The 26,526-nt window shown below is 47.5% G+C and overlaps 1 protein-coding gene across 1 annotated transcript in view; it reads left to right on the top strand.

Annotated features, from left to right (window-relative positions):
• IFFO2 (intermediate filament family orphan 2) overlaps positions 1–19,173 on the top strand; it is a 38,485-nt gene extending 19,312 nt beyond the window's left edge. Inside the window, exons 2-9 of the mRNA XM_056865474.1 lie at positions 7,423–7,483; positions 8,782–8,877; positions 10,872–11,012; positions 12,370–12,512; positions 16,254–16,374; positions 17,283–17,375; positions 17,941–18,071; positions 19,059–19,173. Coding sequence (XP_056721452.1) covers positions 7,423–7,483; positions 8,782–8,877; positions 10,872–11,012; positions 12,370–12,512; positions 16,254–16,374; positions 17,283–17,375; positions 17,941–18,071; positions 19,059–19,164 — 892 coding nt within the window. The 3' untranslated portion in view covers positions 19,165–19,173. The remainder of the gene's footprint in view (positions 1–7,422; positions 7,484–8,781; positions 8,878–10,871; positions 11,013–12,369; positions 12,513–16,253; positions 16,375–17,282; positions 17,376–17,940; positions 18,072–19,058) is intronic.
• The last annotated feature ends 7,353 nt before the right edge of the window (positions 19,174–26,526 follow it).

The following is a 26,526-nucleotide window of genomic DNA, read 5'->3' as shown; positions in this document are numbered from 1 at the left end:
TTAATCGGAGCTCTTTGAGAGATGGATGCCAAAACAAGGCATCAGGTAGCTGCAAGGAGAAAAGCCATTGATGCCAGCCATGATTATGTGCCTGGCAAATGGTTACTGTTAAGATTGATAGGAGGAGGTGGGATTAGCAGACCTGTTAGTACAGGTCCAGAAAAAAGGACCAAAGGAGGCTGCTGTGACTAATATAAAAGGAAACAAACTGGCTGTGTTTGAGCATGAGAAACATCAAAACCGTGTCAATGTTAGCAAATGGTGCCACACACCCTTTTGGTCAGGGTATACCTCAGGGGAAGCAGAGGCACCCAAAACATGAAACGTGAGAAGAACAAGCCACAATTGCCATGGGGCAGCAAGCGTATGTCGCAGAAGGTGGCGCGCCTAGACAGGGTGCCGGGATCTGTTCCTTACCAGATTCTCTTTGGTCCTCCTTTGTCACTGCTGGTGGAGCTCTTGGCAATACTTTGGGTGTTTCCTGTTCAACAGATGAGCAAAAGCAGGTGTAACTCTCAGGCTGGATGAAAGTAAAAGACATCCTAATTCTACCTCTTACAAAATGAGTCATTTCAGCCTCTAGATCCATATGCATATCTAAGGCTCTCTGATGTTCGTGGAGTCAGGACGGCAGAGTTTTGCTACCAGTGTTTGGTAACATGCACCTGGTGTTCATGATGACCTTTGGGTGGTAGCTGCTTGTTGATGGAGGACGGTGCTTTTCTCTCCTTAAGCTGGGAAAAATTGCAAGCAGGCAGCCTTCCTAATTGAGTTAGAAACAGTAGCTAAACAAATTCTGACTCTTGCATGATCTGTATGCAGTTAAAACGTGGTCTAAAATGGTACTGGTAGTTAATGGTGACTTTTCTCTCTGCGACTTTATTATATTTCCTATACACAGTAAGTCAACTTCTTACATGTTTGTGGTGAAGAGATCTGACACAATTTATGTCTCAACTCTATGCGTAGACATCAAGGCTATTCCAAACTCTATGGTAAACATACTGTTCTTCTCTTTTGATTGTTTTCAATGAGGCTTATATTCTGGAATGGTATTGGAAATTACACAGGTGTGCAACCTGATGGCCTCTTGGAAGTCCTAACCCCAAATTACAGTTTTATCTATATAGCATACTTTGTATTGCTCCGTGCTTATGAAAATGTGTTAAATTCATAGGCTCATCCATCAGTATGTTTCTCCCACCCTCTTAATGGTGGTATCCTCCTAGGAAGTCAGAATGAAACAAAGATATGGAGGAAAGCTATGACTTTGGGGAATTCCTGATCAACATTTTATGTAGTGCCTACCTTTTCATTCTTCTGTTTAGTTTTCTTTGGGAGGGTCATTTGACTTGTGGGCAGTCTTTTTTTGCTAAGGCTGAAGTACATATTTAAGTTCTGACTCACCTGAAAGTGAGCCCTGCTTTCATCAGCACTGGTGGCTTTTACTTGGTTGGCTTTAGCTGTAATGCTGCAAGTATTCTGCTCCTTTTAGAAAGTGCTGCCTTTCCTGCCTCCTCACCCAGGCTCAGTAGAAGAAACATGTGATGTCGGAGGTAGCTTGAGGTCTAAAGACGCTGTGACTAAATACATCTGGAATGCAGTATTGCGTATGGAAATAGAATGGATGCCTGACTTCAGCCGGACTGGTCCATTATTTCCTCGTAACTATAACAATGAGCATGTGAGTGTTGATAGTAGTCAAAACATAAGGGCAGACATTTCAATGGGAAGGATATTGGACCATGTTCAGTGTTTAAATAGTTTGGAACTGACATCTTAAAAAAAAAATCCCAGCAGCCTGTGACTAGGCTGCTAATGACCTTTTTGCAGTCTGTAAATGCTGCTTGGCGATGCTTTGCTCAGGCACTGAATAGCCTGATTTGGCTGCAGCTGGACATTGTGGGAACAGAAGCTCGAGCCAAGAAAAATCCGAGACTGGCGAGAGCAGGCTGTCTGCAGCATAAGTGTGAGAACTACTGTTTAGCTGTGGGTTCAGACGCATCACAGTCCTGCTGGCTGGAGATAGTCGTATCTTCCCAACAGACCTACCAGTCAACGGCAGAGGTCTGTGTTCTTGCTGCCAAAGAGAGGCTAATTAAGCAGCCCGGCAGTTTTCTCTTTGGTGGGGGGGGGGTGAAATATGTGCTCAGGAACTGCTGCATAAGCATCTTCTGAGGCTCTTTCACATCAGCACCACTTACATGCAAAACCTCTCGGGTTGCTTCAAAGTCAGGCATCTTTGAGGACAGCTGAAGCATGCTGCAGCGGAGTCTAGCAGCTCTGCAGTGCTTGGCAAAGCTAGCAGGTAGATATGTGAAGGCCTGGCGGGGGGGGGGGAACCAGAAAAACATTTCTGAGAACATCTTTCTATTTTTTCCAAGGGAAAAATTGAGAGATCTTTAGGAAGCGCTGAAAAATAAAACCCTATGAATTCTTCTCTTTTTGAGTAAAGCATTTCACTCATTCCAGAAATATAGCATGAAAAAAAGTCTGGGGGCTTCCTTAATTTTTCCAGAGGAAGAACTGGAAGATTTGGGGGGAACACTGAAACACATACATTTTTCCCATTTGGAAGGAGTGAAATGAAAGGCGAGGTTTTTCTGAATGTGTAGTGTGACTTTTTTTTTTTTGTTAATGCAATCTACAAGGTGATGACAAGTGGGGGACAAACAGGGATTTGTGGGGTGGTCTCATTTCCCCCCTCCCCTACTCTTTTTTTCTTTCCTTTTCCTGGCAGCTCCCATAGCCTCTCCCCTTTTCCTGCTTCCTTCTCACCCATCGCCAACCCATCTTATCTACCTTCCCACATCTTCAGCTTTCCCTCCTTCCTTCCTCTGGCAGCCTCTCTCCAGGTACAGACACAGATTTATTAAATACAGTCATTGATTAGCATAACTTTTTTTTTAAAGAAACAATCACAATAGCACACAATCATACAATAGTACAATTAGCGAGCTGTTTCACATAGCAACAACAATCTCCATATTCTGGTAACAATATAACAACTCTTTGCCATTGTGTGTGAGATGGTGGGATTCTTATCTTCAAGTAGAAAATTCACCATTAAGACACTAACATGACTAGAGTGACTAGTGTATCCAGAGAACCAGGACAGCAGAGGCGAGATTAGGTGGTTTCTGACATCCCTAGATGATTTCAGATTTCAAATTTTCTGGGAATTTCACATCGTTAGCGCAGATGAATTAGGCTTTATAGGAATGGTTGCTGAAGAACGCAATCATGAGCTGGAAGAGTTTTGCCAAGGCTGCCTCTGTCTGAGTTTCTGTTGGCTGTCTGGTAGCCGTGGTGATTTGACCAGGGATTTTTGTTGTTGGAGGTGACCCTGTGCTCCTCGGCTTGGAGTCGTGACTCTTAAAGAAGCAGAAGACTCTTAAAGAAGCCCTCATCGGCAAAGCTGCAGGAGTCAATTTATGCTGGTGACGTCAGTCTACTTGGTTTTTAACTGTGTCTTCATGCAGGTCTTGCATGAAATTAATCAGTGTCATGGGAGAAACAATCTCCAGTGGAGAACGAGAGCTCTTTTGCTGACTTATGATGGGGAACCCTGACTTCCCATTAGCGAAATGCAGCAGCTGGCTCTTGTTCAGAGGGGAAATCATCTTCAGAAAAATTGCCTATCTTTTCAATTGAAAACCGAAGGGTTTTTGACTTGCTCTTGAGATGGATACACAGAGAGTGCATCCTACTTAAATGCTGAGTTCTTTCCTGAGAAGCGAGAGGGTGAGGCTGGGTCTTTCCTCCAAAGAGAATCTACTGGTTCTTGTAGGTTATCCGGGCTTTGTGACCGTGGTCTTGGTATTTTCTTTCCTGACATTTCGCCAGCAGCTGTGGCAGGCATCTTCAGAGGAGTAACGCTGAAGGACAGTGTCTCTCAGTGTCAAGTGTGTAGGAAGAGTAATATATAGTCAGGGGGGTTGGGTTTGAGTTGAGTCATTGTCCTGCCAAGTATTAAAGGTAATTTAATACTTTCACATTACCTTTAATACTTTGCAGGACAATGACTCAGCTCAAACCCAACCCCCTTCTGATTATATATTACTCTTCCTACACACTTGACACTGAGAGACACTGTCCTTCAGTGTTACTCCTCTGAAGATGCCTGCCACAGCTGCTGGCAAAACGTCAGGAAAGAAAATACCAAGACCACGGTCACGCAGCCCGGATAACCTACAAGGACCAATGAACTCTGACCGTGAAAGCCTTCGACAGAATCTACTGGGTTGGAACAAAAATGGTAAAACTTGTCACAGCTTCCCCGGTGTGACAAGAGATTAACAAATGCCCCAAAGCGGTTCAGTGTCAAAAAACCCTTTTCTACATTCTTCAGAAATGGTAAAAATCATAAATTCCCCCCCAATTGGGATTATAAAATAGATTTAACAGCTGTTACACAGCAACGGAAGCGCCATACATTATGACATGGTTTAGGGTTGTGCAGGGGCGTACTTTTGTGGTTTTCTTTGACTTCTGGCTGTTCTAGGCTTTCCCCTTTAACCTTTGTGGGTGGTGGTTGTGGGAGTACAAATGAAGATGATTTAGGGTGAAGCATAATTTCTGTTTGCATATTAGTATGCACATGGTCAATGCAAGCAGGGCCATGAGACTAAATCAGGCCTCTCCAACTGGTAGTTCACTGGCTGCTGCAGAGTAGCTCACGGATCCGTTGGAAAGATCCAGAAGAAGATATACTCTGGGCTTTTAAAACCAGTTGCTTATCTGATAGCTTCATTTCTGATGCTCTTCTTAGTCCATGTTCTGTTTCTAGGACAGAACAAAACTTGGTAACAATCTGGTGGGAAGGAGCAGGAGATGAGTTTGGGATATTTTTCATTACTCAGAAGTAGCTCTCATTAAAGAAAAGGTTGGTGACCCTGGTCTAAGTCTAAACACTTGCGCCAAATAAATTCTAGGCCAAATATTTTAGTCAACCTATAAATGGCTGGTGATGAAAAGCAGGGCTAGAAATATCTCTTCCGAGGCCCCTTCCTGCTAAAGTGTGCAGTAATTTGCTGGGGCTCTCACCTCACCCAAGCGTATCTGCCTTGCTGATGCAAAAGAGGAAATGGCCATCACATGTTGTGCGAAGCCTATGCAGCGTTCCTACTTCTGGTCAAGGAAGACCGCCCGTTCAAGTGTAGGCCGTTGAGGATAAGATGGCGCGGCAGCTGCCTTTATTCTTCCCTTCTGAGATGATCCCCTTGGCATGTGGCTCTATACTAAATGCAGCCCCCCCTTGAGGGGGCAGGGTGGGGGTATTGTGGCTCTTTAAGTGAGGGTTCCACTTAAAAGCTGCTTTTGGAAATAACTCAGTGGGATGTGGCTGGTAAATATTATTGCTAGCTCTTTGTGTGTGTTTGTGTGAGTGTGTGTAAGAAAGCAACCAAAGCATTGTTTCAGTCTACCAAAAATACATTTTCCTGTCTCTTGCACAAATCCTCCTATTGTTATTGGACTCAATTGATATGGGTAGGTATTGGTTTTTTCTGCCCTTCTACTTTCTGACCCTGTTAAATCAGGCAATTGAATTACAGCAAGTGTAGCTTCCCTTTCCTACCTTGTTATAATTAGACTACCGGGAGCATTTTAATAATCTGTGTGGGTATGCTGTTTACTGGATTACAAAAGTCTAATGGTGATCATCAATCAGAGATTTGTAACCCAGCTTTCACATTCTCCAGCAGTTCTGCTGGGGGATCTGTGGAGGGAAAGGTTTTAAAGAAAATTTTCTGCAGAATATTTAGCTGATGTAGTCAGTAGCAGACCTGGTTCTTTGGTTTGCTACTGTGCCTAGAAGGCAGCAGGATTTTCCTTACTGAACAGGGATTTTTTATTACCTGATTGTTCCTAATATTGGGGTTAAAGTTGTGTGTTTCTAAGTCAAGTTTTTGCTGACAGAGTCCATGTAGTTTTAGTACGGCATGGACTTGGCTGGATTTGTGCTTCCCTGGGCAACATGAAGCAAAATCCATGGTCCTGAAGGAAAAGTAACTGCCATGTGCAAGAAATTAAGTCAGGCCCAGAGCAAAAACAGATACATTCTCAATAATGCAGTTTGCATAATTCAGTATTTTGTATAAATTGAATATGAGAGTGATAACTGTGAAGGAACTGGCTCACAAACCCTTCCCTGTTCCTTCTGATTGGAGCCACAGGAGGTCAAAGACTCCCGGGGTGCCAATTACAAACTGGGTAACCATGAACTGCCACCCATGACACTTAGGAGTATCTCCTGCCAGACGGAGTCCTGGGTCTCGCATTCTGTACCTGTGTTACTGTCTAGAGGCCCTGCCTAGTCACTGCGCCTCCTGCTGCCTTTCTGCCAGCAAGCACAGGGATGATCACAATGTGGAGCCATTGTGTTCCAGGTTTGGAGAGCTTCTCTGTTGCCGTTCCCCACGCTACTCTGCAGATAGCTAGGCTGAATGGGGAGGGGGTTGTTTTTCCAGAGATCAGACTTTAAGAAAGCTTAATAAGGGAATGAAAAAATAGGCATGTTCCTTGCAAGAGAACTTCCCAAATGATGTTGGCTTTTAGGAGAGGTGAGCTTTACATGAAGTTGCAGTAAGTTAGAGTTCATCATTACCTTGCATCTCTAGGTTGGAACTCCTCTCTGCTGTCCCTTGCCTCGTGGACAACAGGGAGTCCCTTGATGAAAGCTTGGTCCATCATGAAGAGCTGCCCCAAATTGAAGAGACTCCTCTCTCTCTTTCTCTCCCCCCCCCCTTTTGGGATGACCTTCCTGTTCCCAAAGGAAGAATTTTCCTTCTGTCACTTTAGTCTTTCCAACTTTATGGCTCTAGGTGTGGCTGACTAGCAGGGAATGGGGTAGTAAGTCATTAGCATATGAAGAGCGTGAGAGCTATGTGCTGGGAGCTTGATAGTTACCATCTCCAAACACACACCCCCCAGCCAGCTATCATTCTGCAGTAGGGCACCTGTCCATGAACTGAAAGCAGTCATTGTAACTGAAACTTTGAGGTGAAGTCTTGGGGGGAGGGTGTTTTTTCCATAATAACTAAGGTTGAAGTTCATCTAGAATAACCTCTTAAAGTAAGTCTAGTGGCCAGTGTCTCACTGGAGCTGGGCTCCTGTGGTGTCATCAGTGAAGCAACGACATCATTCAGTTGCGTAAAACGTTGTGGTGACTGACACTGCGGCACATGTTTTTGCAGACTGGAACCCACTTCATCAGTTGTATGAACAGCATCTTCAGCTGGCACATATCCCTATATGTTTGTATGTACTCTCCCTGTGGTATTTAGAAAAAAAGCTCAGTAAACAGTTGGATCACAAGGCAATGACATTTAGATAATACAGACTTGGGCATCTCTTGTGCAAAGACCAAATTCCTCCTCTTCTTTATTGTGTAATTATTTCATCTTTTTTTTCTTTTCTAAGATGGGAAGAAGAACTGGCAAAACGAATTAATTTGGAATCGGTGATAGAGACGCTCCAAGAGGTAGGTTTGGAATGGCACCAGTTACTTCAGAGGCTCATGTCTGGCCTGCTTTGACTGGTTATGGCCAGACCTCTGGGTTTCGAAACTTCAGAGACCCAACTCTATTTAGTACGTCATGTATAACCAACAGTGTATCCCGCACATGCAGTGAATGGGAGGCTGGCCTTCAAGCTGCATCTCTTGTGAGATGCCTTCTCTGGCCATAAGCAAAAAAGATTCCTTGGAGGGCCTGGCTCCCTGTCACTGTTGGCAGTTTAAGAACAGACTCTTCATTGATGGTCGGAACACTACCGGTTGGTTTGCTGTAGTCCCTGGTGGGAGATGTGTTCACACGTGGCCTGGCTATCTTGGCCTCCAGCAACTTGTGGGCTGCATTCACCTGGTCCTTAATCTGATGTATGGTGTTGACCCTCTCCCAGCCAAAGACAAAGTCTGACACAGTTATCTGAAGCTTTGGCTAAAACCGTAATCTGGCTGAATGTGACTTATAGTTGGTAGCACCGGCATAAGCACTGCTTAGCACAGCCTTTCAAGGGAGTCTTCTAAAGCTTCAAAGCATTGCTCCAAGCTGGTCTGCTCAGGTATGCCCATGTTGGTGTTTGTACCTGAAAAGAACCAACTGCTGTGCTTCCCAGCCTGGTTACCTGAGAAGGGGAGTCCATTCCTAGTAGCAGTTTATAGGCTTAGTTTATAGGCTTGGTTAACGAATAGCAGGAAGAAGAAGTAGAGTTGGTTTTTAGACCCTGTTTTTCTCCACCGAAAGGAGTCTCAAAGGAGTCCTTTCCCTTTCCCTCTCCACAGCAGACCCCTTGTGAGGTAGGTGAGGCTGACAGAGCTCTGAGAGAACTGTGACTAGCCCAAGGTCACCCAGCAGGCTGCATGTGGAGGAGTGGGGAAACCAACCCGCTTCTCTTAACCACTACACCATGCGATATGTCTCATAATGTCCTTTCTCCATTCCCCCCCCCCCCCGGAAGTACCATGGTTTGTATTGGGGCGGAGGGGGGGCGTCTAGGAACTCTGCACCAGCCCATTCCCCTGCTGCCACAAGTTGCCTGCCACTGAGCACTTCCCTTCGGGTCCGAGGGGTAGGCTTGGGAGTCAGCCTCCGGTGGAGGTGGAAGGCCTGCCTGCCATCTCCAAGCTCATCTGGGGATCTCGGCTACTCGCCCCAAGCAAGCAAGTGGCAGATTGCATAGCTGATGCATGATACGAGCAGATATACTAGGTAGGGGGTAGATGGTTTATTCTTGGATCAGCGTTTCCTTTCTACAACCGGCATACCGTTTGTCCTCTAGGAAGCGCAAGAAGCTGAAGTGCTCCAGGAAGAGTTGAATGAGAAGATCGAGAGGCTGAAAGCTGAGCTGGTTGTCTTCAAGGGTCTTATGAGTGACGTAAGTACCCTAGCAAGCCAAGCTGTGCCCAGTCCCCCTGCCTTTGCACATATAAAACCATTTCCATAGCTTCATGAATGGAAGAGTGACGGTCTCAGTGAGTGCTGCTTGCAGTTAGTACTCTGGCTGCCCGGTGTGATCAGATGCATCGGCCAGATCGCCCTTGTCCTCTCCCTGCTTCCCGTCTGGTCTGTGCAGATGCATTAACTTGCTGCTTATCACACCACCCTGACTGTCCCTGGAGGCCTCCACATCAGTGTTGACCCCCCCACCCCGCCTGCAGCTTTTGACAAGAATGCAGAGGAGAATTCCCATGTACTTAAGGGGTTTAGTCATTCATCTTAAGCATAGGATTTGAGGAGCATTGCACAGAACGTGTCAGTTAGCAAAGCTAAAATGATTCCTTCAGATTCTGAAATCCTCTTAGTGGTAAATTCAAACCCATGTCTCAGGATCTCTTTATTCCAGGGCTGGTATTTATGCATATCAATTGGCTGCATATAAACAGGGTATGTATTTGGAGCTATAACAATCTTATTTTAGAGAGGGGTGAAGAATTGACTGGGGCCGTAAAAAACCAATTGTGGGGGAAGATTGCCAGAACTGGTAGGAGTGATGGGAGGTATGTGTGTGGCAGACGTTGAGCTGACTTGAGGAGTTGGTGCTTCTGGTTAGTGCAGCAAAGATGGCACCTTTTCCCTTTAAGATCTTGTTTATATACGGCCTGTGTCCCTCTGGTTCGAGAGCAAACCAACCTGATCATTGTCTTCTCTCTTCTACCTCCTTCCATTTTGTTTTATGCCATATAATTTCCTTTTGGGTTTTTTTGCAGTAGCAAGCTTGTCAGACTGCTGTAGTTTCTGCCAGAGGCACAGTTGCCCTAGTTTCTGCCACTGGAAGCATACGAGGTGTCCAGACCCCAGGGCAAACACAGGCTGTTTTCTCTTGGGAGATGCTGTGATTCTGGAACCCGTGTAAACAAAGAACTGTAGATACGCCCTGGGTGTCAGTACCTGCTTCATGAGGGAAAGAGCTATTTGCTTGGATTAAGTAAGGATGGCTGTGAATGAAACTGTGCAGAGGGCGGACTTTAAACAGGCATTTTGCCACTTGCATTGTACAAACATATTATTGGCTATTAACAGCTTTCAATGTATTTACCAATGACATATAACACAAGCATTCATTCAAATTTATTTTTCTAATACAGCTTTGATGTACAGATACAATATTGAAGAAATATTGCCATGTTGTATTCATTTTGCTTGGTAGAAACTTTGGCTTGGCCAAAGTTTTGCATTAAGAGATGCTGCAAGCAGACTTGGAGTTGATTAGTGTAGGTTTCTTTTTTATTTCCTTCAGAAAGACATTTATTTTACATGCTGTTTGTTGAGGGCCAAGCACATCTTGAAGATACACATTTAGCAGTATTGAAAATTTGTGCTGCAAACTTTAGAAAAATCTTTATCAGCAAAGCCTATGTGTCTGGGAAGTGAAAATCTTCTGAGCAAAGTTAGAAAACTTGGAAGGATGTCTCTCCTAGAAATATTTCAGGTTGCTCTTTCTGTTCCTGAAGGCTGCATTGTATTGGTTTAGTATTCAAGTATACCATACGGAAGTATGAAGCTCGTTTTTACTGTAACATCCTTACGTGAATGTTCTGACTTTTGTTTTGAAACCGGAAACGGGGTACTTTCAGAATCAGTTTCCATACACTAATGGCTTTATCGCTTGAGGCTTTGAATTGGGAGTTCTCAGGCCGTCACTATTCTTATACACTTGTATTGTTAAAAATCTGTATTTGCTATGATTTGACCACCCCCTTGAAATGCTGCTGTTCCTCGAACATTCCCCGCCACTGCTTAAAGGGTTCGGAACAGACAGTGTTGTGTATAGGCAGTCTTAATCTGCATTGGTAGAGATACCGTAGGGTATCTCTCCTTCTCTTCTGAACTGTGTTAATGGAAGATAATCCACTGCTGTCCTTCCCGCAGCCTATGACAGACCTGGACACAAAGATCCAAGAAAAAGCCATGAAGGTGGACATGGACATCTGCCGAAGAATCGATATCACAGCCAAGCTGTGTGATGTAGCCCAGCAGCGCAACTCTGAAGATGTTTCCAAGATCTTCCAGGTGATTAGGACCCACCCTGTCCTCTGGAGGACATGGCTGTGTTAGGAAGAGAGAGGAAGGCACGTGCTAAGTTGGCTCTTCTGGACTTGCTCTTCAAGAGCTTCCGCTCATAAAACCAGGTGCTGGTTTAAAGGACAGGCCTGGGCAGATGACATCTGCCTTCCCCTTTTGCAGTGAAGCAGGAAGTCATTTTCTCACCTGTGGTCAGATCCTGCCCCTGCAAAGAAATATAAGAAAGGGACACTTGTGCATGGCAGTCTGGCCACCGTTTACCCAAAAGGCAGCGTGGCAACCTCCCGTCTTTTAGAAAGAAGTCTTCAAATACCCCTAAGATCTGAATTCTGAGAGTGTGTTTGTGTATGGTAGTGCCAGAAGAAGAAAAAAGAGAGAGAGAGAAGTTCCACTTGGTGTTTATGCTTACTAGCATAGGCTGTGGTGGCTTCTTTGGGATCCTAGATAACTGTTTTTACTACAAAAGAAGTATCAGTAAACAGTTAAACCTTGTGAAGGTAAACGCAGCAAATGTGAAGACAGCTGCTAAAACCTCCACCTGCAGGAAGGCTTTGGTGCATTCCGGGATGTCTCGTCCCATAATGATGCACATGACACCCAGTCACTCCCCTTTCTAGTCACCCCCCAATATTTTATGCAGTGAGTGATTGAATTCCCCAGAGCACAGCACCTCTGGCAGCTTTGACCACGTGTGGAGAGCAGTCTAAGTGTTGAATCTGACAAGCTACTGATGCTACCCAGGAATAATCGTGTGTTAACAAGTCCTCTCCCCCCCCTTTTCGTGTGTGTGTGTCAAGAGGGAGTAGCTCTTAATCGAAACATTTCTTGGAGCTTCACAAAACACTTCACTTTTGTTCTGTATAAATGTTGTTCCAGCCTAGCTCTGTTTCTGAACGTGGGTAGAGGCAGCGGAGAAGTGGGGACTGTCCTCTGGGGCGTGGCCTAGGCCCCTTTATCTCGGTTAGCCTGCGGGGTAGTGAAGGCCAGGAAGGAGAGAGCCGAGGCCTGGCTGTTGCTCTCCAGCTTTCTCGCCCGAGGCTCTTCAGCTGCTTGTGCGTCCTCCTCCTGCCCTGCGCATGGCGGGCTGTGGCCCAAACAGCTGTGCCATCCAGGCAGCTTGCTTTGCTGTGTGCTCCTTTGGTCTGCTTTCCTGTGCTCTGTGTCCTGCCTCCTGTCACGGATGTTGGCTGAGCCTGGCTGAGAAGCCGTCACCTGCACACACAAGCATCACTGGGGAAGGGTCTGTCAAACCACGGCTTTCTATCCTGCCTAATCTCTACTGTTCTTGAGCTGCCCCTTCAGCTCACTTGGGATGTCACATCACTCCCTTTCTCTCCAAATGAAGGTGGCTTCAAAAAAGAAAGAGCGGAAACTGACGTTGGAGGAGGACCACTCTGAGCAGGACACAGACAACGGCCGGTTCTCAGACGACGAAGTCGGTTGTTCCCTGAACATCACGGATGAAATGAAGAGGATGTTCAATCAGCTGTGAGTACTTAACAGGCTTTGCATCCCTCGGTTGTGGTTACTGGGAGGAGGCAACGTGCCCCTTCAGCCAAAACATTTGCTTTGTGAGAAGCAGAATTCCCACATTATAAATTATGCCAATCAAGTAAACTTGTATGCCTCGGCTTTTGTGTAACCTAGTCTCCTAATAAGAGGAGCAGGGGCAAGGAACCGTTCTGGACCCAGGAGCCATGCCCTGAGACCCGTGGCAGTATTGCCTTGTTGGCTTCTGAGACGGCATCAGACATTGCCAACAGGGCTCTGAGTACATCTGCAGTCTTTGGGACCAGAAACACTTTGTTCAGGTCCTCACAAGTGATCCTGAGATCTTGTATCAGTACCAAATTTTGCAGCTGCGTAGAATTGGAGTGCATGGAGACCCGTGAGTGTTTTCCTGTATGTTTCGTGTACATTCATCGAGCTTCACGCAGGATCTTAAAACTGGTACAAGACTCCAGGGAGACCTTTTCTGTGCAGTGCCTTGACCGAGGGGGCGGGGGTTGGCCACTCAGAGCAGCTTTTAGCCGTTTCCTGCGGCCAAATCCCTGGTGCCGTCTCAGCAGGCGTCTGGCAGGGCTACAGGCAACCAGGGAGATTCATCGGTCCCCTTCTGTTGCTGCCTTCCACCCGCAGGTGAAGATTTTTTGTTTCATTTGGCATTCACTCAATGATCCCTTCTTCCTAACCAACATGTTATGTTTTGTGTGTATTTTAACTCTGTTTTTAAAGTCTTTTACAGTTGTTTTAATGAGGTATGTTTGGGAGGGGGGTTCATTTCAGTGATTTTGTAATGTGTTTTAAATTGCTAGCTGCCTTGGTGGCCTCTATAAGGGCAGAAAGGGGGAAACATAAATTTTGTAAACGAATTTGCTAGCAAAGGGTCAGCCACAGGGGGTGGCAGTGGTGTCATTCCCATTCTTTTGCTGGCTGCTTTCAGAACAGAAAGCAGTAAAGAGGCTTTTTAAAGATGGACCTGGAGGAAGCCTGTACGTTCTGTATAGCTGTTACTGGAAGGCCACGTGGCTTGGCCGGGTGACTCTTTCTGAAGGCTCCTTTTGTTGGCATTTATTGCTCAGACCATCTTGCCTGTGGATCATGGCCCCTCGTGAAGCATTAGCCTGCGCTTAAAATCTTGGCCCCATAAAACCAGGGACTAAGCACTCTGCATCCCATCCACTCCCCAGCTTAGCAGATGAGTCCTCCAGGGATGACTGTTTCCTGTTCTCATTCACGCAGAGCCCTTACGCAGCACATCAAATCCTGGCCCCCTCTCACAGCGTCTTGTATGGATGCATCAGTCGCATGAGCTTGGTTCTGCAGACCTCCTTCCCAGGAGCAGTGTTGCACATCCACAGACCATGTTAACAGGTTATCCTGCTGCCACAGGCTGTTCTTAGACACTTGACTGTGATGAAGAAGCACACAGGGATCTGCGAGCCTGCCCAGAAATCTTGCTGCTGTGTGTGTTTCTGACAACACGGCTTACCTCCATGGGCTTGTTGGGCCCATCTGCAAATACCTCTTGGTTTATGGCTTAGGAGGACAGCTGTGGCTGCAGACAAATAGTTTAGTTAATGCATTGCGAGTGCAAGTAAATCCCTTTTAAACAGCTAATTAAAAGCTGCATTATTGCACTGTATTGAGGGAGGGGGCGGGATTAGTAATGATTAGTAATGTTTGAAGAGTAAGCACAGCTGAGATTCAGGAAAAACTTCAGCTGAGGAGGTCCTTATTGGAGCGCTCGGCTGCAGCGAGGCAGCATATTGAAGCTTTTTTTCTGGGCCATTGATGAGCTGCCACCACCAGTCTTCTGGCAAGGTTTGAATTTATCATAAGATTTGAGTTGACCTTGACTTCCTGCTTTATATTTGCTTGGCTGGGAAGGAAATGAACTCGGGGCACAAAAATGTCTCATTATGGAGTTCTGCAGAGTTGGTACGACTCTCCCAAGAATGGTGCAGGAAACGGCTTCCGAGCGAGTGGCCATCTGGATGCTTTACAGGGAAGCTGCGGTCCTCAGGGGTTCAACCTGTTATGCTGCTTGTCTGAACTGAAGGCATTAATGCACGGTTGTCTTGACTGAAGAGCATGGAAATTCACACGGGAGTTTTCCTTTGACCAACACAAGTTAGTTTAATACAAGGGGTGCAGTTTTGACTTCTCTGGAATTGACCTGGTAGTGCTGATTTACTAATACTTAGTGATGAGGAGAGAGTATAATACTTAGTGATGAGGAGGGGTAGTTAATACCCCAGAGGACAGGGTCAGAGTTCAGAATGACCTTGATAGACTGGAGAGTTGGACCATAAACAATAAAATGGATTTCAATAGGGAGAAATGTAAGGTACTTCACCTAGGCAGAAACAACTTAAGGCACAGGTACAGGATGGGAGATAGTTGGCTTCACAACAGTACATGTGAAAGAGATCTGGGAGTCTTAGTGGACCACAAACTGAATATAAGTCAAACCGTGTGATATGGTGGCTAAGAAGGCCAATGCAATTCTGGGCTGCATCAAAAAAATTATTGTGTCTAGATCAAGGGAAGTAATACTACCACTGTATTCTGCATTGGTCAGACGTCACTTGGAATACTGTGTCCCGTTTTGGGCTCCACAATTTAAGAAGGATGTTGACAAGTTGGAGCGTGTCCAGAGGAGGGTGACCAGAATGGTCAAAGGTCTGGAATCTATGCCCTATGAGGAGAGACTTAAGGAGTTGGGTTTGTTTAGTCTGGAGAACAGAAGGTTGAGGGGTGACATGATAGCTATGTTTAAATATTTGAAGGGATGCCATGTTAATGAGGGAACTAGCTTGTTCTCTGTTGCTTCAGAGACTAGGACACGGAGTAATGGATTTAAACTAAGAGAAAAGTGATTCCACCTAAACATTAGGAAGAACTTTCTGACAGAGAGGGCGGTTCGACGGTGGAATGCCCTGCCTCGCGTGGTGTGTGTGTGTGGAGTCCCCGCCTTTGGAGGTCTTTAAGCAGAGGTTGGATGGCCATCTGTCGGGAGTGCTTTGATTGTGGGATCCTGCATGGCAGGGGGTTGGACTGGATGTCCCTTGTGGTCTCTTTCAACCTAGTGTGATTTTGTGATATTGAGTTGTAATTCATTTGACTGGCATTAAACTAGCAGGTGTGTGCAGTCTAGTGGAAGTGGACAATCAGCAGCCTCCGCCTCTGCTTTGACTTAAGTCTCTTGGCCTCACGATTTGCGTCTGCCTGCAGTTCCGTCTCCTGAGGACTTCAGAACTGGTGGGGTTGAGTCCATGGCAATATTCCAAGAGGTGGGGAAAGACTTGTGGTCACCTTGTAGCTGCCAGTATTTGGAAATGGTAGTACCCGAATATCAAGATAGTCCAAATAGAAATGGTGGCTGATGAACATCTGTTCTGTTCTAATTTGCCATTTTTAAAAGTGGGCAGTGCAGTGCTTTTGGCAGAGGGATGGTTCAGCCTCCATCTCTTGCATAAAGCTCCACACAGTTTTTGTTCTAACATGCAGCACCATCTGGAGGAGAAGAGCTGAACTGTTGCTTTAGGTATAAGAAGTCTGAATCTGCCCAGAATAATCTTTTGCCAGGAGGGGGGAAAGGTGGCTGTGAAGCATCCAGGGTGTGAGTGTGGAAGATCTCTGTCATTTCTGGCTAGCTCCTCTGGTAGAGTCCCAGGAACTTTTTTTGAAGGAAGATTGTCAGCGCTCTCCGCTTTTCCCCAACAGGCGTGAAACCTTTGATTTTGATGATGACTGCGACAGCTTGACATGGGAGGAGAATGAGGACACGTTGCTTCTCTGGGAAGACTTCACCAACTGTAACCCCTCAGTTGAGCTCCAGGGAGAGGTGAGCTTGGATCTGTGCAGCTCCCCACATTACAGAAGGGGCATTTATTTTCATTCAGTTTCTTGGCCTACGGGGAGGCCGATTTACAGGTTTGTAAATGTGGATCTGGTCAGCTTGAGTCCTTAGAACGTATTTTATTGGAATGTGAAATCTGGTCTGATTTGAGAGAAAGGTATTTGTCCTCCCTCTTAATAGGTTATGTGAATTTACCATCTAACCTCAGAAGAGGGCTGTAGCAGTCAGGTAGGTTTGTAAGGGGGCATACAAGGAAAGAGTGTCCTCCTCGCCTTGTGCCGGCTGCCAGGAGCAGACGTTGTTTGCACAGTGCTTACCAAAGCAGCAATAGAGAATATTCCAAAGTGCTGAAGTTGCAGAATGTAGCAACTTGCCTTCCAGGAGGCTGAAGTGGCTTAGCAAGGGGCTGGAATTAGTGACAGATAATTTGCATACAGCCCATGTGCACGCATGTAAGTGCAGCTATCAGTTGGGGTATTAGTCTGCAGGCCTACCATGCTGCAGCTCGAAATATTTAAGAGGCTTAAATCCCTCTAACTGAAAATTACATAATGAAATGGTAGACTTGCCATGGAGATGGGGAGTAATGACTAATTGACTCAAATGTCTCCGGTCTGGCTCTGTGCTTTCTCCAGGCCTCTGGCTCCCTGGGTGGGATCAGGACCCTGTGGTTCCTCTCAGCAGCTCAGCCATCCAGTTGTGGAAAGGCCACAGGGCTTATCTGTCTCTTTCTCATGCTCTGTCCAGTGGACGCTGGCCCAGGAACGGCGTGCTTTGTGTCGTCCTATTTAGTCACCTAAATGCACCCAGGCTCCCTGCGCTCAAGACTGAACGTCTAGCCTGTGGAACAAGTTGCCCTCCCTGGCTCACCTGTTCACAACCTTCCCTTTCAGCAGGAGGAGAACCTGGGCAGCCTGATCCACGAAACGGAGTCTTTCTTCAAAACAAGAGACAAAGAATATCAGGAAACGATCGGGCAGATTGAGGTAAGAAGCTAAACATTTCTGCCTCTGAAGAGCCCAGGTGCTGTGGGAGGGGAGCCGCCTTGTCTGTGATGAGCACTGCCAAGGAATAAAATCGGGGGGGGGGGGCGGCAAAGGGCAGCCCTGCGATTGTCGGGCTGAGGCAGAATTTCAGGGTTCTTTCTCAGGCTGTGTGAACTGAAGGGGAGGGTTGGGCAGTGCGAAGTGGTGGATTGTAGACCTGAGAAGAAGGTTGTTGACTTCCTGGGGGGCAGATGCAGGATGGAATGACAATGGGATGGCTAAGGTAGTGGGTAGAGAGGTGATCCCCAAGGAAAGGAGAAAGAGTCGGGCTACTTCCTGCCTCTTGAAGGGCCGTGCTACCCATGAGTGCAGACCCAGATGTATGCAAGGGTTTTGAGTTGTGCAGAACGTGGTCAGGTAGAATCCTGGTTTTCAGTGAGCAGATTCTTCAGCTAGCAGCTGAATCATAGCTTGCTTTCTTTAGTTGATTGGGGTTTAACCGTGTGTTATCCTGATGGGGAAATGGTTCAAGCTTCTCCTGACACAGTCCTCTGCTTTTATATAGCTGGAGCTGGCAACGGCCAAGAGTGACATGAATCGCCACCTCCACGAGTACATGGAAATGTGCAGCATGAAGCGGGGCCTGGATGTGCAGATGGAGACCTGCCGCCGGCTCATCAAAGGTTCCGCAGAAAGGTAAGGGAGGGCAGCTCCTTGCTGCTCCAGTTTGGCTTCCAAAAACAGATAGGGGCTGAAAGTGTTTCTGGGGAAAGACTGGCTAAATGAGATGGCAAACACAATCCTGTAATACCTTCTATTGGGGCTTAACCAGTGTGACAGAAAATCGTGCAAGCTTTCAAGCTCATCAGAACTCATTTTGTTTATCTAGCCTGATGAAGGTATTACATGGATTTTGTTTCTTGTTCTAATTTTTGCCCAGGCCCAATATGACCATTCACACAACTTTGTTAAGCTGTGGAGGTTGGCCTTCTGTTGCAGAAGCAGCGGCCTTCTTCCCTCCCTGAAAGGAAGATGTACTTTGAGAGCTGTTCAGGGGTCTGCTCAAGCTGCAGTGTGCTGGTCAGCTGTGGCCTCAGATCCCCCCTCACAGGCTCTCCTACATGGAGCTGGAAGGTGGTGAGGGCAGGCTTGAGGGCTCCTGGCCTGCATGCTGCAGTCTCTTTAGCATTACTTAAGGCCCCACGTAATCGCTCGGTAACCCATTTTTTGTTTACATTTGAAAGGTGGCCACTGTATGCATTTGATATCCTTTTTTGTGCCGATGCCTGCACACGTCCTTGAGGCCAGGTGGCAAATATGGGAGCCGTCCCATTTTTATTCCAATGCAGAGAAGTAGGTTAGGCTGAACATACGAATGGCTCAAGGGGATCCAGTTAGCTCAACGACTGACAGCGGGTTTGAACCCAGGTCCCAGCATGGGGAAGGGGGTGCTTCCTAGAAGAAGGGCTGTCTGCCAGCTCATCTTGGGGCCTCTGCGCACAAGTATCTGCAGAAGACTTTGTGCACCTCTCAATCTGCCCCCTGCCACATACGGCAGCCTGACCAGGGCATTGCAGGTCCCTGCAGGTCCTGCAGCCCCCTGCTTGATCACACCGTGCAAGATGAGCCTGGCACAGGAAGCCTGAGGGCCTGTGCCTCAACCCTGCTCTTCTCTCTCCACAGGAACTCTCCTTCGCCCAGCTCCTTAGCCAGCAGCGACTCAGGAAACACAGATGAGATTCAAGATGAGTTCGACAGAGAAGCCGATGTAGAGCCGATGGTCAGCTGATGAACAACCAGGGCGTTCAGATGAAAAGAGGGAAGGGGAAAAAACTTTGGGGGAAAAGGGTTGTGTTAAGAAATATTGAGACTTCAGAGACTCCAAAGCCCTGGCCCAGGGTTCCTGAAGACTCAGGCGCTCTCCCACCCCATCCGAGGATTGGTGCTGTAATAATTTCTATTGTTGTACAAATTACAAATGTGGAGTCCTGCAGGAGGGAAAAAATGGGGTTTTAATTGTGCCTTTGCCCCAAGCTGAGCCACTTCACGCTCCCCTGGATTAGAACCGTTCTTTTTGTAATAACAAACACGACAGCAAAGGGATGTGTTGACGGCAGACGTGTCAGGACCAGCACTGTGGACTGTGTGGAGGCGGTGCTGACAGATCTACCTACCGACACCCAATCGCAACTCCATCATGACCTTCTAGTGATGCCTGCTGCCAGCTCGGGCGCTTCCAAAGGTCTGGGCCAAGACCCCTTGGTTCGTGGGAGGAGACTTCCTGGAGACCTGCACAAAACTTTTCTGCCAGAGTTCAGAGTTATTCAGAGGGGCGCTCAGCTTGGTGGCAAGGCCGGCCGGCAAAAGTATGGTGGGGGTGGGAATATCACTGTTAACGTCTATGCAAAAAATAACAGCACTCGCCTTATTTCTGTGGAATGTGTGGTCCTGGCTGGGCTTCTGTGTCTCCTGGCAGAGGGAAAGCTGAGCATCCGTGTTTTGCACGTCGTTCCAGTCTGTGGAGCTTGTGTTGGACGAGGCTGGCTTGTCGCGGTGGCCGCTTCCCGTGATCTTCTGTTTGTGAACGACTTCCTTTCTTTTTGCTTTTTTGGGGGTTTCCCCTTTCAGCCATCCATGCTTTTTTCTAAAGAAGTTGCTGTCGGGGGTGGGGGCCTCTGCTCTTGGACAGCTTTCATAAACTTGGGGCATGAAACAGTTCTTGCAGGACAAGCTCACTCGCCACCCTGTGGATCAGTGTTAAGTAACTTTTTTGGGTGTCCTTGGCCACGTCTGAAGCACCTCTGGCTCTCCTAGGCTGCCAGAAGTGCTCTCCTAGGCTGCCAGAAGTGCAGCTGCGGTTGGCTGCTGTTGTGTCCTCATGGGGGTGTGATTCTGGCAAGTGCAATAGCAATAAACGTGAAAGGGCAGCAGCTTCCACTGACAAGGCCTTCAGGGCGGCCAGGCCCCTTGGTAAGAAGCACGGTTCTAGATGTATACTTTAAATGTGGCATGCTAGAGATTCCGGGACTGTTCTTGAGATATACTGAGAATAGTTATTACCTGTCTTGGGCAGGGTTTTTCAAAGAATTCCAGTGTATTGGTGCGATTCCCTCAAACTGAGGGGTAACAGCTGTGTGTTTTTTCACTGGAAAAGCCAACGCGACTGAGCTTGGTCAGTCCCATCTTCGGTCACCTAACCTCTGCATCAGAAGGTCATTTGCCAAATAGCTCTCTGGGCAGGAGACCTGCGGTAGCCTCTTTCCCATCTTGATCAGCTTGCCGTGCCACAAAAACCGTGGCTGTCAAGGCAGAAGAAGGAATGCCTTTATGCTGGCCGGGTTTGGAGGCATAACTGAAGTCCCAGTAAGTGTTTGGGGAGAGAAATCCAAGGTTTGTTTCCCTCCAAAATGTATTCCCAGTGACTTCCGATCCTTCTGCAAATTAACCCCGGTCATGCTGGTGCAGAGTTGGGGATCTTTTTGTTCTCCTCTTTGCTAGCACAGCCTCAGGTGGGCATCACTTGGGTAGCTGAAGGGGATGCCCCGGGCTTGGGCTGAATATGATCCAGAGGCTCCTTCCTCCACAGCTGTGTCTCACCTCTCCAGGTGCATTGGGGTCCTTTGGACTTGCTCTGCTGTGGAGACGGAGCTGCCTGCATATTCAGGAGCAAGACTCAAGACTCCTGTCCTCTTGAAGAGATGCAGTGTCACAGCCCACTCTTCATGGTTGTCCAAATTTGCTTTTTGAAACTGTTGGCTTGTTTCTCATCTCTAGTTAAGAAGCTTTATTCCATATCGTCGTGATCTTTTCCAATGCTTGCCATGTACCTTTTGTTGAGTATTTCCTTCCCCTGTTTTGAGAGCAGAATTTTTCATTCCTGTGCATATTTGCATCTCCTTTCTAGCCAAAGCCATACCCGTTAATGCCCATAGATGGGAGTTGTCAAAGACTGGCCGCACTGGCCTGTTGGAACATGGGCCTTTTGTCAGGTCAGGGTTTCTAAGCCAGAGTTTGAATTTTGTGCTGCTTTCAGCATGGTTCCTCCAGGCGCCAGGGCTTCCTCTGCCAAAGCTGGCAGTGCCCAGGTGCACTTGTATGTCCGTCAGAGGGCCCCAATTTTTTTGGAAACGTCTGCTGTAGGAGAGAAATCGAGCCATCTGAATAGCCATCCTCTTTCATTGCTGCTAAACTTTGTACCTTTTCTCAAACCTTTATTTTCCACCCGCATGGTTCAGTGCTTTTGCTTTTAATGATTGGCATGTTAAGATAGAGAGTAGGGTGGGGGCAGGGTGGGGAGTAGGTTTCCTGGGGGGGTGTAAGTGGGTAGATGGTTACAGAAGGCCGGGGTGTGGCCCTCCTGGGGCAGGAGGTGTGTTTTGCATATGGTTAGAGGTAGGTGGGAATTCCCTGCATAACAAAGGTGGAATGGACCGGTAGTGATAGTGAATAGGGTGGGGGTCAGTGTTTTATATGCTACCAGTATTTAAATGTGTCTTAACTTTTGAATAGGAGTGTAGGTGTGGCTGGTGAATGGCTCCAGCCCTTATTAGTTCACTTTCTGTGTTGTCTCATTTTTCAGCCCCCGGGGCTGCCCAGGGTTCTCTTAAATTTGCCTTTTGTATGCGGGTCACAACCAGATTTAAAGCTTGTCAGGAAAAAAATAATTGTGAAAATGCTGGACATAACTTTGACCTTTTTTCTTCTGTAAAGCTGTAAATACTTTATTTTCTATTCATAAGGCAGTGTCATATTGACACTCTTTTAGATGTAAAATTGAAAGATCTTGTTTCTGGTGATTTTTAAAGGGGGCAGGGTTTGAAGCTAAGTTTTGGTTTGCTTGTTAGCAAGAAGATAAATTTCCTAAAACTCTACAGAGCAGCAGACCTGCTCTTACTGGGCAGGCCTTGGAGCTGCTCGGTGGATGCATGTTTTTAAAATTTTCCAAAGAATCATAATGTAGAAACTTTTCCAACGGATTTGGCACTTTCCTTTTGGCTCAGGCAGTGGATGAAGTTGAACACTTCCAAGCAGATGTTAAGGACACGAGATGGATGAGATTTACCTCATTAAACGTGTTCTGTTTGAAGCCGGTGCCACCTTTTAGTGGAGGTGTGAAGTTCAGACATCTTAACCTCTGTTTGGCAACTTTGGGGAGTGGTGCAGGTGGCGTGCACCTGGTTCTTGGTGCTGCAAGACATGCCCCCCCTCTTCCCTCTGTCAATAGATGTGTGAGTGTCCCCCCACAAGCTAAGTTTCCGGTTCTCATGGGCACACATAATTACCTTACATGCCCAGCAACTGAAAGTGAGTCCCTCTCGTTCCTAAAATCTTCAGTTTATTTGGGGAGTCTGACCAGGAAGTGAATCTGGTTCACAAGGGCCAAAAACACCTGGAGGAAGAAACAAAGCCAGGTCCCAATGCCAGTGAAGATCTTCAGCATCTCACCCAGAGCTCTGACAGCAGCCAGAGGAGCTGGCTGAGCTCCGTCACAGGATCTGCTGTCGTGGCTCTGGTGGAACCAGGGCCTCTGCTTCAGCATGTGCCACAAGACCATGGGGCTGGTTTCTGGGATGCAGCACAGGCTGCTGTTGCAAGGGAGGGAGTGTTTCAAGAGGCTGGCAACCACGTCCTGAGAGTATCCCTCGGCCAGCAAAGCCGCAACAGTCCGTGCCGCCCTCTTGACTTGGCCAACTGGGATGTAGCTGATCTGGACACAGATGCTCCCCATGGTTTCCAGCACTGTGTCCTTCATGCCACTTCTGTGCTCTTGCAGAATGGGGATCAGCTTAGCTGCAGCGGCATTCGTGGTGGTGGCCGTAGTGGAGCTCTTCAGGTCTGCCCCCGTGGCCAACAGAATGCCAGAGGCAGACAAGATACCAGGGCGCTTGTCAGAGCTCACTTCAGCAGCCTACTCTGACTGTGATCTGCCTTCAGAAACGTGTGAATGTTGAAGCAGGTCCTCACCCCCCACCAGAGGGCAAGCTCACCGCAGCCTTCTTTCTCACTGAGGGCTCCAAATCTATTCAAGAAGCACGTAATTCTCCTTTCATCCCCGCCCCTGATTGTCAATTGGGAGCTAAAAGGAAGATAAGGATCAGTTACTCAATTTGGAATTGTGTGAGTGTTTTCAAACAGGTCAAACGCAGCTGCTGCAGAAAAGGGGGAAATAGAAAATTACTACAATTCAAAGCGTGATTGGAGCCATATCGGTTAGCTCACTGCCATATTTCCAAGTGGAAGGCTGGTTTAGAAATGGAAGCATGATTTTTGCCTCAGCATTTGGCAAATTAGAATTGGAATAATGGGCTCCTGGGAGGTGTGCCTCTTGCTTCCTCCGCTTAATTTTTGAGTGGCAAAGGCTAGTGGTGCCTGCCAGCCTGCCAAGCAGCATTAAAATCCATGCCTAGCTATTTTTTTAGAATAGGCAGTTTTAGTCAGGTTCTGCCTGACTTTCCACTTAGATGTTTTGTGTGGCTTGGTTCCGAGGGACCAAACAGCCCGCATCTGGGTCGCAGCATCCGCAGAGCAGAGGGTTGACGTCACCCGGCCAGTCCCGTGGAGGGAAGATCTACCCCAAAGTGGCTGCCCTTCCCCCCCTTATTGACACAATATCCTGCAGCACCAGACAGGTGCTTCTGCAAAGCATGGTGTATGAAATGACCGTGAGTTCTCAGTGCCGGCCTGCTGGATGCCCAGGCCTGGTCTCCACGCAGGTTTTTCCTCGCACAATCTCCTCCATTCACACCCGTCGTGCGAAGGAACATGCCGATGTCGGCTGTCTGCATAGATAGGTGGGAAAGCATTGCACGTGGCATAGTTCCACATCAGATCACTCTAGCATAGTCTCTCTTGGTATGGGGGAGTATGTCAGAGGGCTCCCCCCACTGGGAAGCAGCCCATCTGATGTCTTGTGTAATCGAGCTGTTGCCGCAGTTTCTCTGCAGGTGGCCCAGCTGGAGACGGTGCAACTCCCCCCCCCCCAACACATTTGCAGATAATGTGCAAAGTTAATCTGAAAGGTTCTGTAAGCCAAACTCTGTACTGTGCTGACTTCCATTCTTCCATGGGGGAAGCTGGAAGGCTGTCGGTGCCCGTCTTGGCAGGAAAGCAACGGCAGATTTTAAGCAGCCTGTTTTAAAAATATTTGTACCTGGACTTGAATTTTGACTCCTCTTTGTACGTTTGGTCATTTCTGGAAGGAAAACAGGGAGGCGAAGCAAAGAATAAGATTCTTTTTGAGAGATAGTATTCATACTGACCTCTTTCCTACCCATGTCCCTTTGATAGGCTTGTATATGCCACTTGTCTAGTCACTGCTACTGAGCACAATCTCTTTTAGGCAGCCATGCAAGAGAAACACCTAGGGATTTTTTCCCCTTGTAGGCCGCATACCTAGTGAGGCAGGCAGGTGAAGAACTGTCTTCCTAAGCTACTGACACCTGGGGACTTGCGTGTAGAGTTTCTCTTTGGAATCTGAGAAGGTACCTCGTTAGGTAAGGTAAAGGGTGGTCAGGCTGCACCTCTGAGATGTGGTGGAGCACAAAGGTGCGTTTGGTTGTCTTGCTGCAGAAGCTTTGGCAGTTGACACGCTGTGTGAGGAGCAGGGGCAACAGGGCCTCTGGCCCGGTCACCATTATCATCAGTTGGGACTGGAAACATGGGCGAGAAGGGCTTTCCCTGAATGGTGGAAGAAATCTTCCAAGATCTCCAAATGCTACGAGGGATGGGTGGTGGGCAGAAAGTAGGTAGTTTAGGTTAACCGTTCTTCCTCTCTCCAGTAATTCCTGAAATCATGTAAATTTCTTTTACAATCTTTAAAACTGACTTCTTAATGGAGTGGGAGAAATGAAACAATTTATTGTATTGTTGTACATATTGTGCTTTCTATTCTGTATATGAGCGTATTTTAAGGGTGTGGGGGGATATAACCAGATGTATGTATTTGCGCTCTGGTTGGGAGAGAGATCCACGGGTGAACCATTTCTTAAGCTTGCTCTAGAAGGACTCCTTCTTTTTTGCTGCAGTTTGGGTCAAGGTGGATCTTCCGCTTCACTTGCTGGCTGGTCGCGAGCTCAGTTGCAGACCCCAAGAGTGCTTTCATGCAGATGGGCCAGGGATGTGGAGCCCCCGCCCAAGCTGTGAGCGCCTGGGCCCATCTGACTCTTCCTTCCAGCAGTCCATCACCACTCGCCTGTGAGTGCCAAAAGGAGACCTGCTCTGATTCCCCAGAACCCAGCGTGGAGTCCTCCTTCCCCTTCTTCTGGTTCCTTCCATTTTGAAAAGCCCACCCCCGTTCTGCTGAGTCATCTTGTGCTGTGGGCTCTCCTTCTGGGAGTGGAGCTCTGACACATGGTTCACCCGCAACTTCTCAAATGCCAGCTAAAGAGCTTTTTTTTCTTATTTCATGTACCAAACGGGCTTCTCTGTAGAATGGAGATGGATCTGAAGCTTTGTTGGTGGGGAAAACGGGTGAGGAGGATTCTTTAAGAACCCCCCTTACAATAAATGCTGAAAACTGAAAACGTTGTGTCTGTCTCTCATTCCGCTGGTGCAAACCCCGGAGCCTGGCAGTCAGTGCAAGACGCCTGTTAGTGCTTGTGACAAGACAGGGGGCCGAGCCCTCTGCTTGACTCCAGATCACCCACGGCCGGGTCCTCACACCCAGGTACTGGCACTATCCAGCTTGGTTTCTCTGCAGGACAAATTGCCCCAAGGCTTGCAAAGAGCCAACCTGAAGGACAGAGGTGGGGGCAGACCAAAGCCCTACCAGCATCTCACTCAACTGAAATTCCGGACTGTGGCTGGGGGCGGTCAGGAAGGGAAAGTAGCAAAACCTCTTTCTCCTGCCAGCAAGGCAGTGATGGGGAGCACAGGTCATCCGTACAAGCATCGGAAGGTAGGCTGGGGGTGGCAGGAGGCAGGCCACACCAGGGCAAGGGCAAAAATGTACGGCTGTACGGTATTCTTGAAAGCCGCCTGGTGCAGGGCTCTACAGGAGCAGCATATAAGCTCCCTAAATAAGTAAATAAAACAGCCAAGAAGGCCTCTTTCTTCCATGAGAAGAGATGAGCAGGGTCTCTGAAGAGGGTCCTAACCAGGCGACCCTGTGACTCAGTGGCCCCCCCTCCAAAAAAGCAGGACGGAAACGAGA

This window comes from Euleptes europaea, chromosome 19, assembly GCF_029931775.1.
Source record: "Euleptes europaea isolate rEulEur1 chromosome 19, rEulEur1.hap1, whole genome shotgun sequence".
NCBI lineage: Eukaryota > Metazoa > Chordata > Lepidosauria > Squamata > Sphaerodactylidae > Euleptes > Euleptes europaea.
This window is presented reverse-complemented; position numbering and strand designations above follow the sequence as displayed.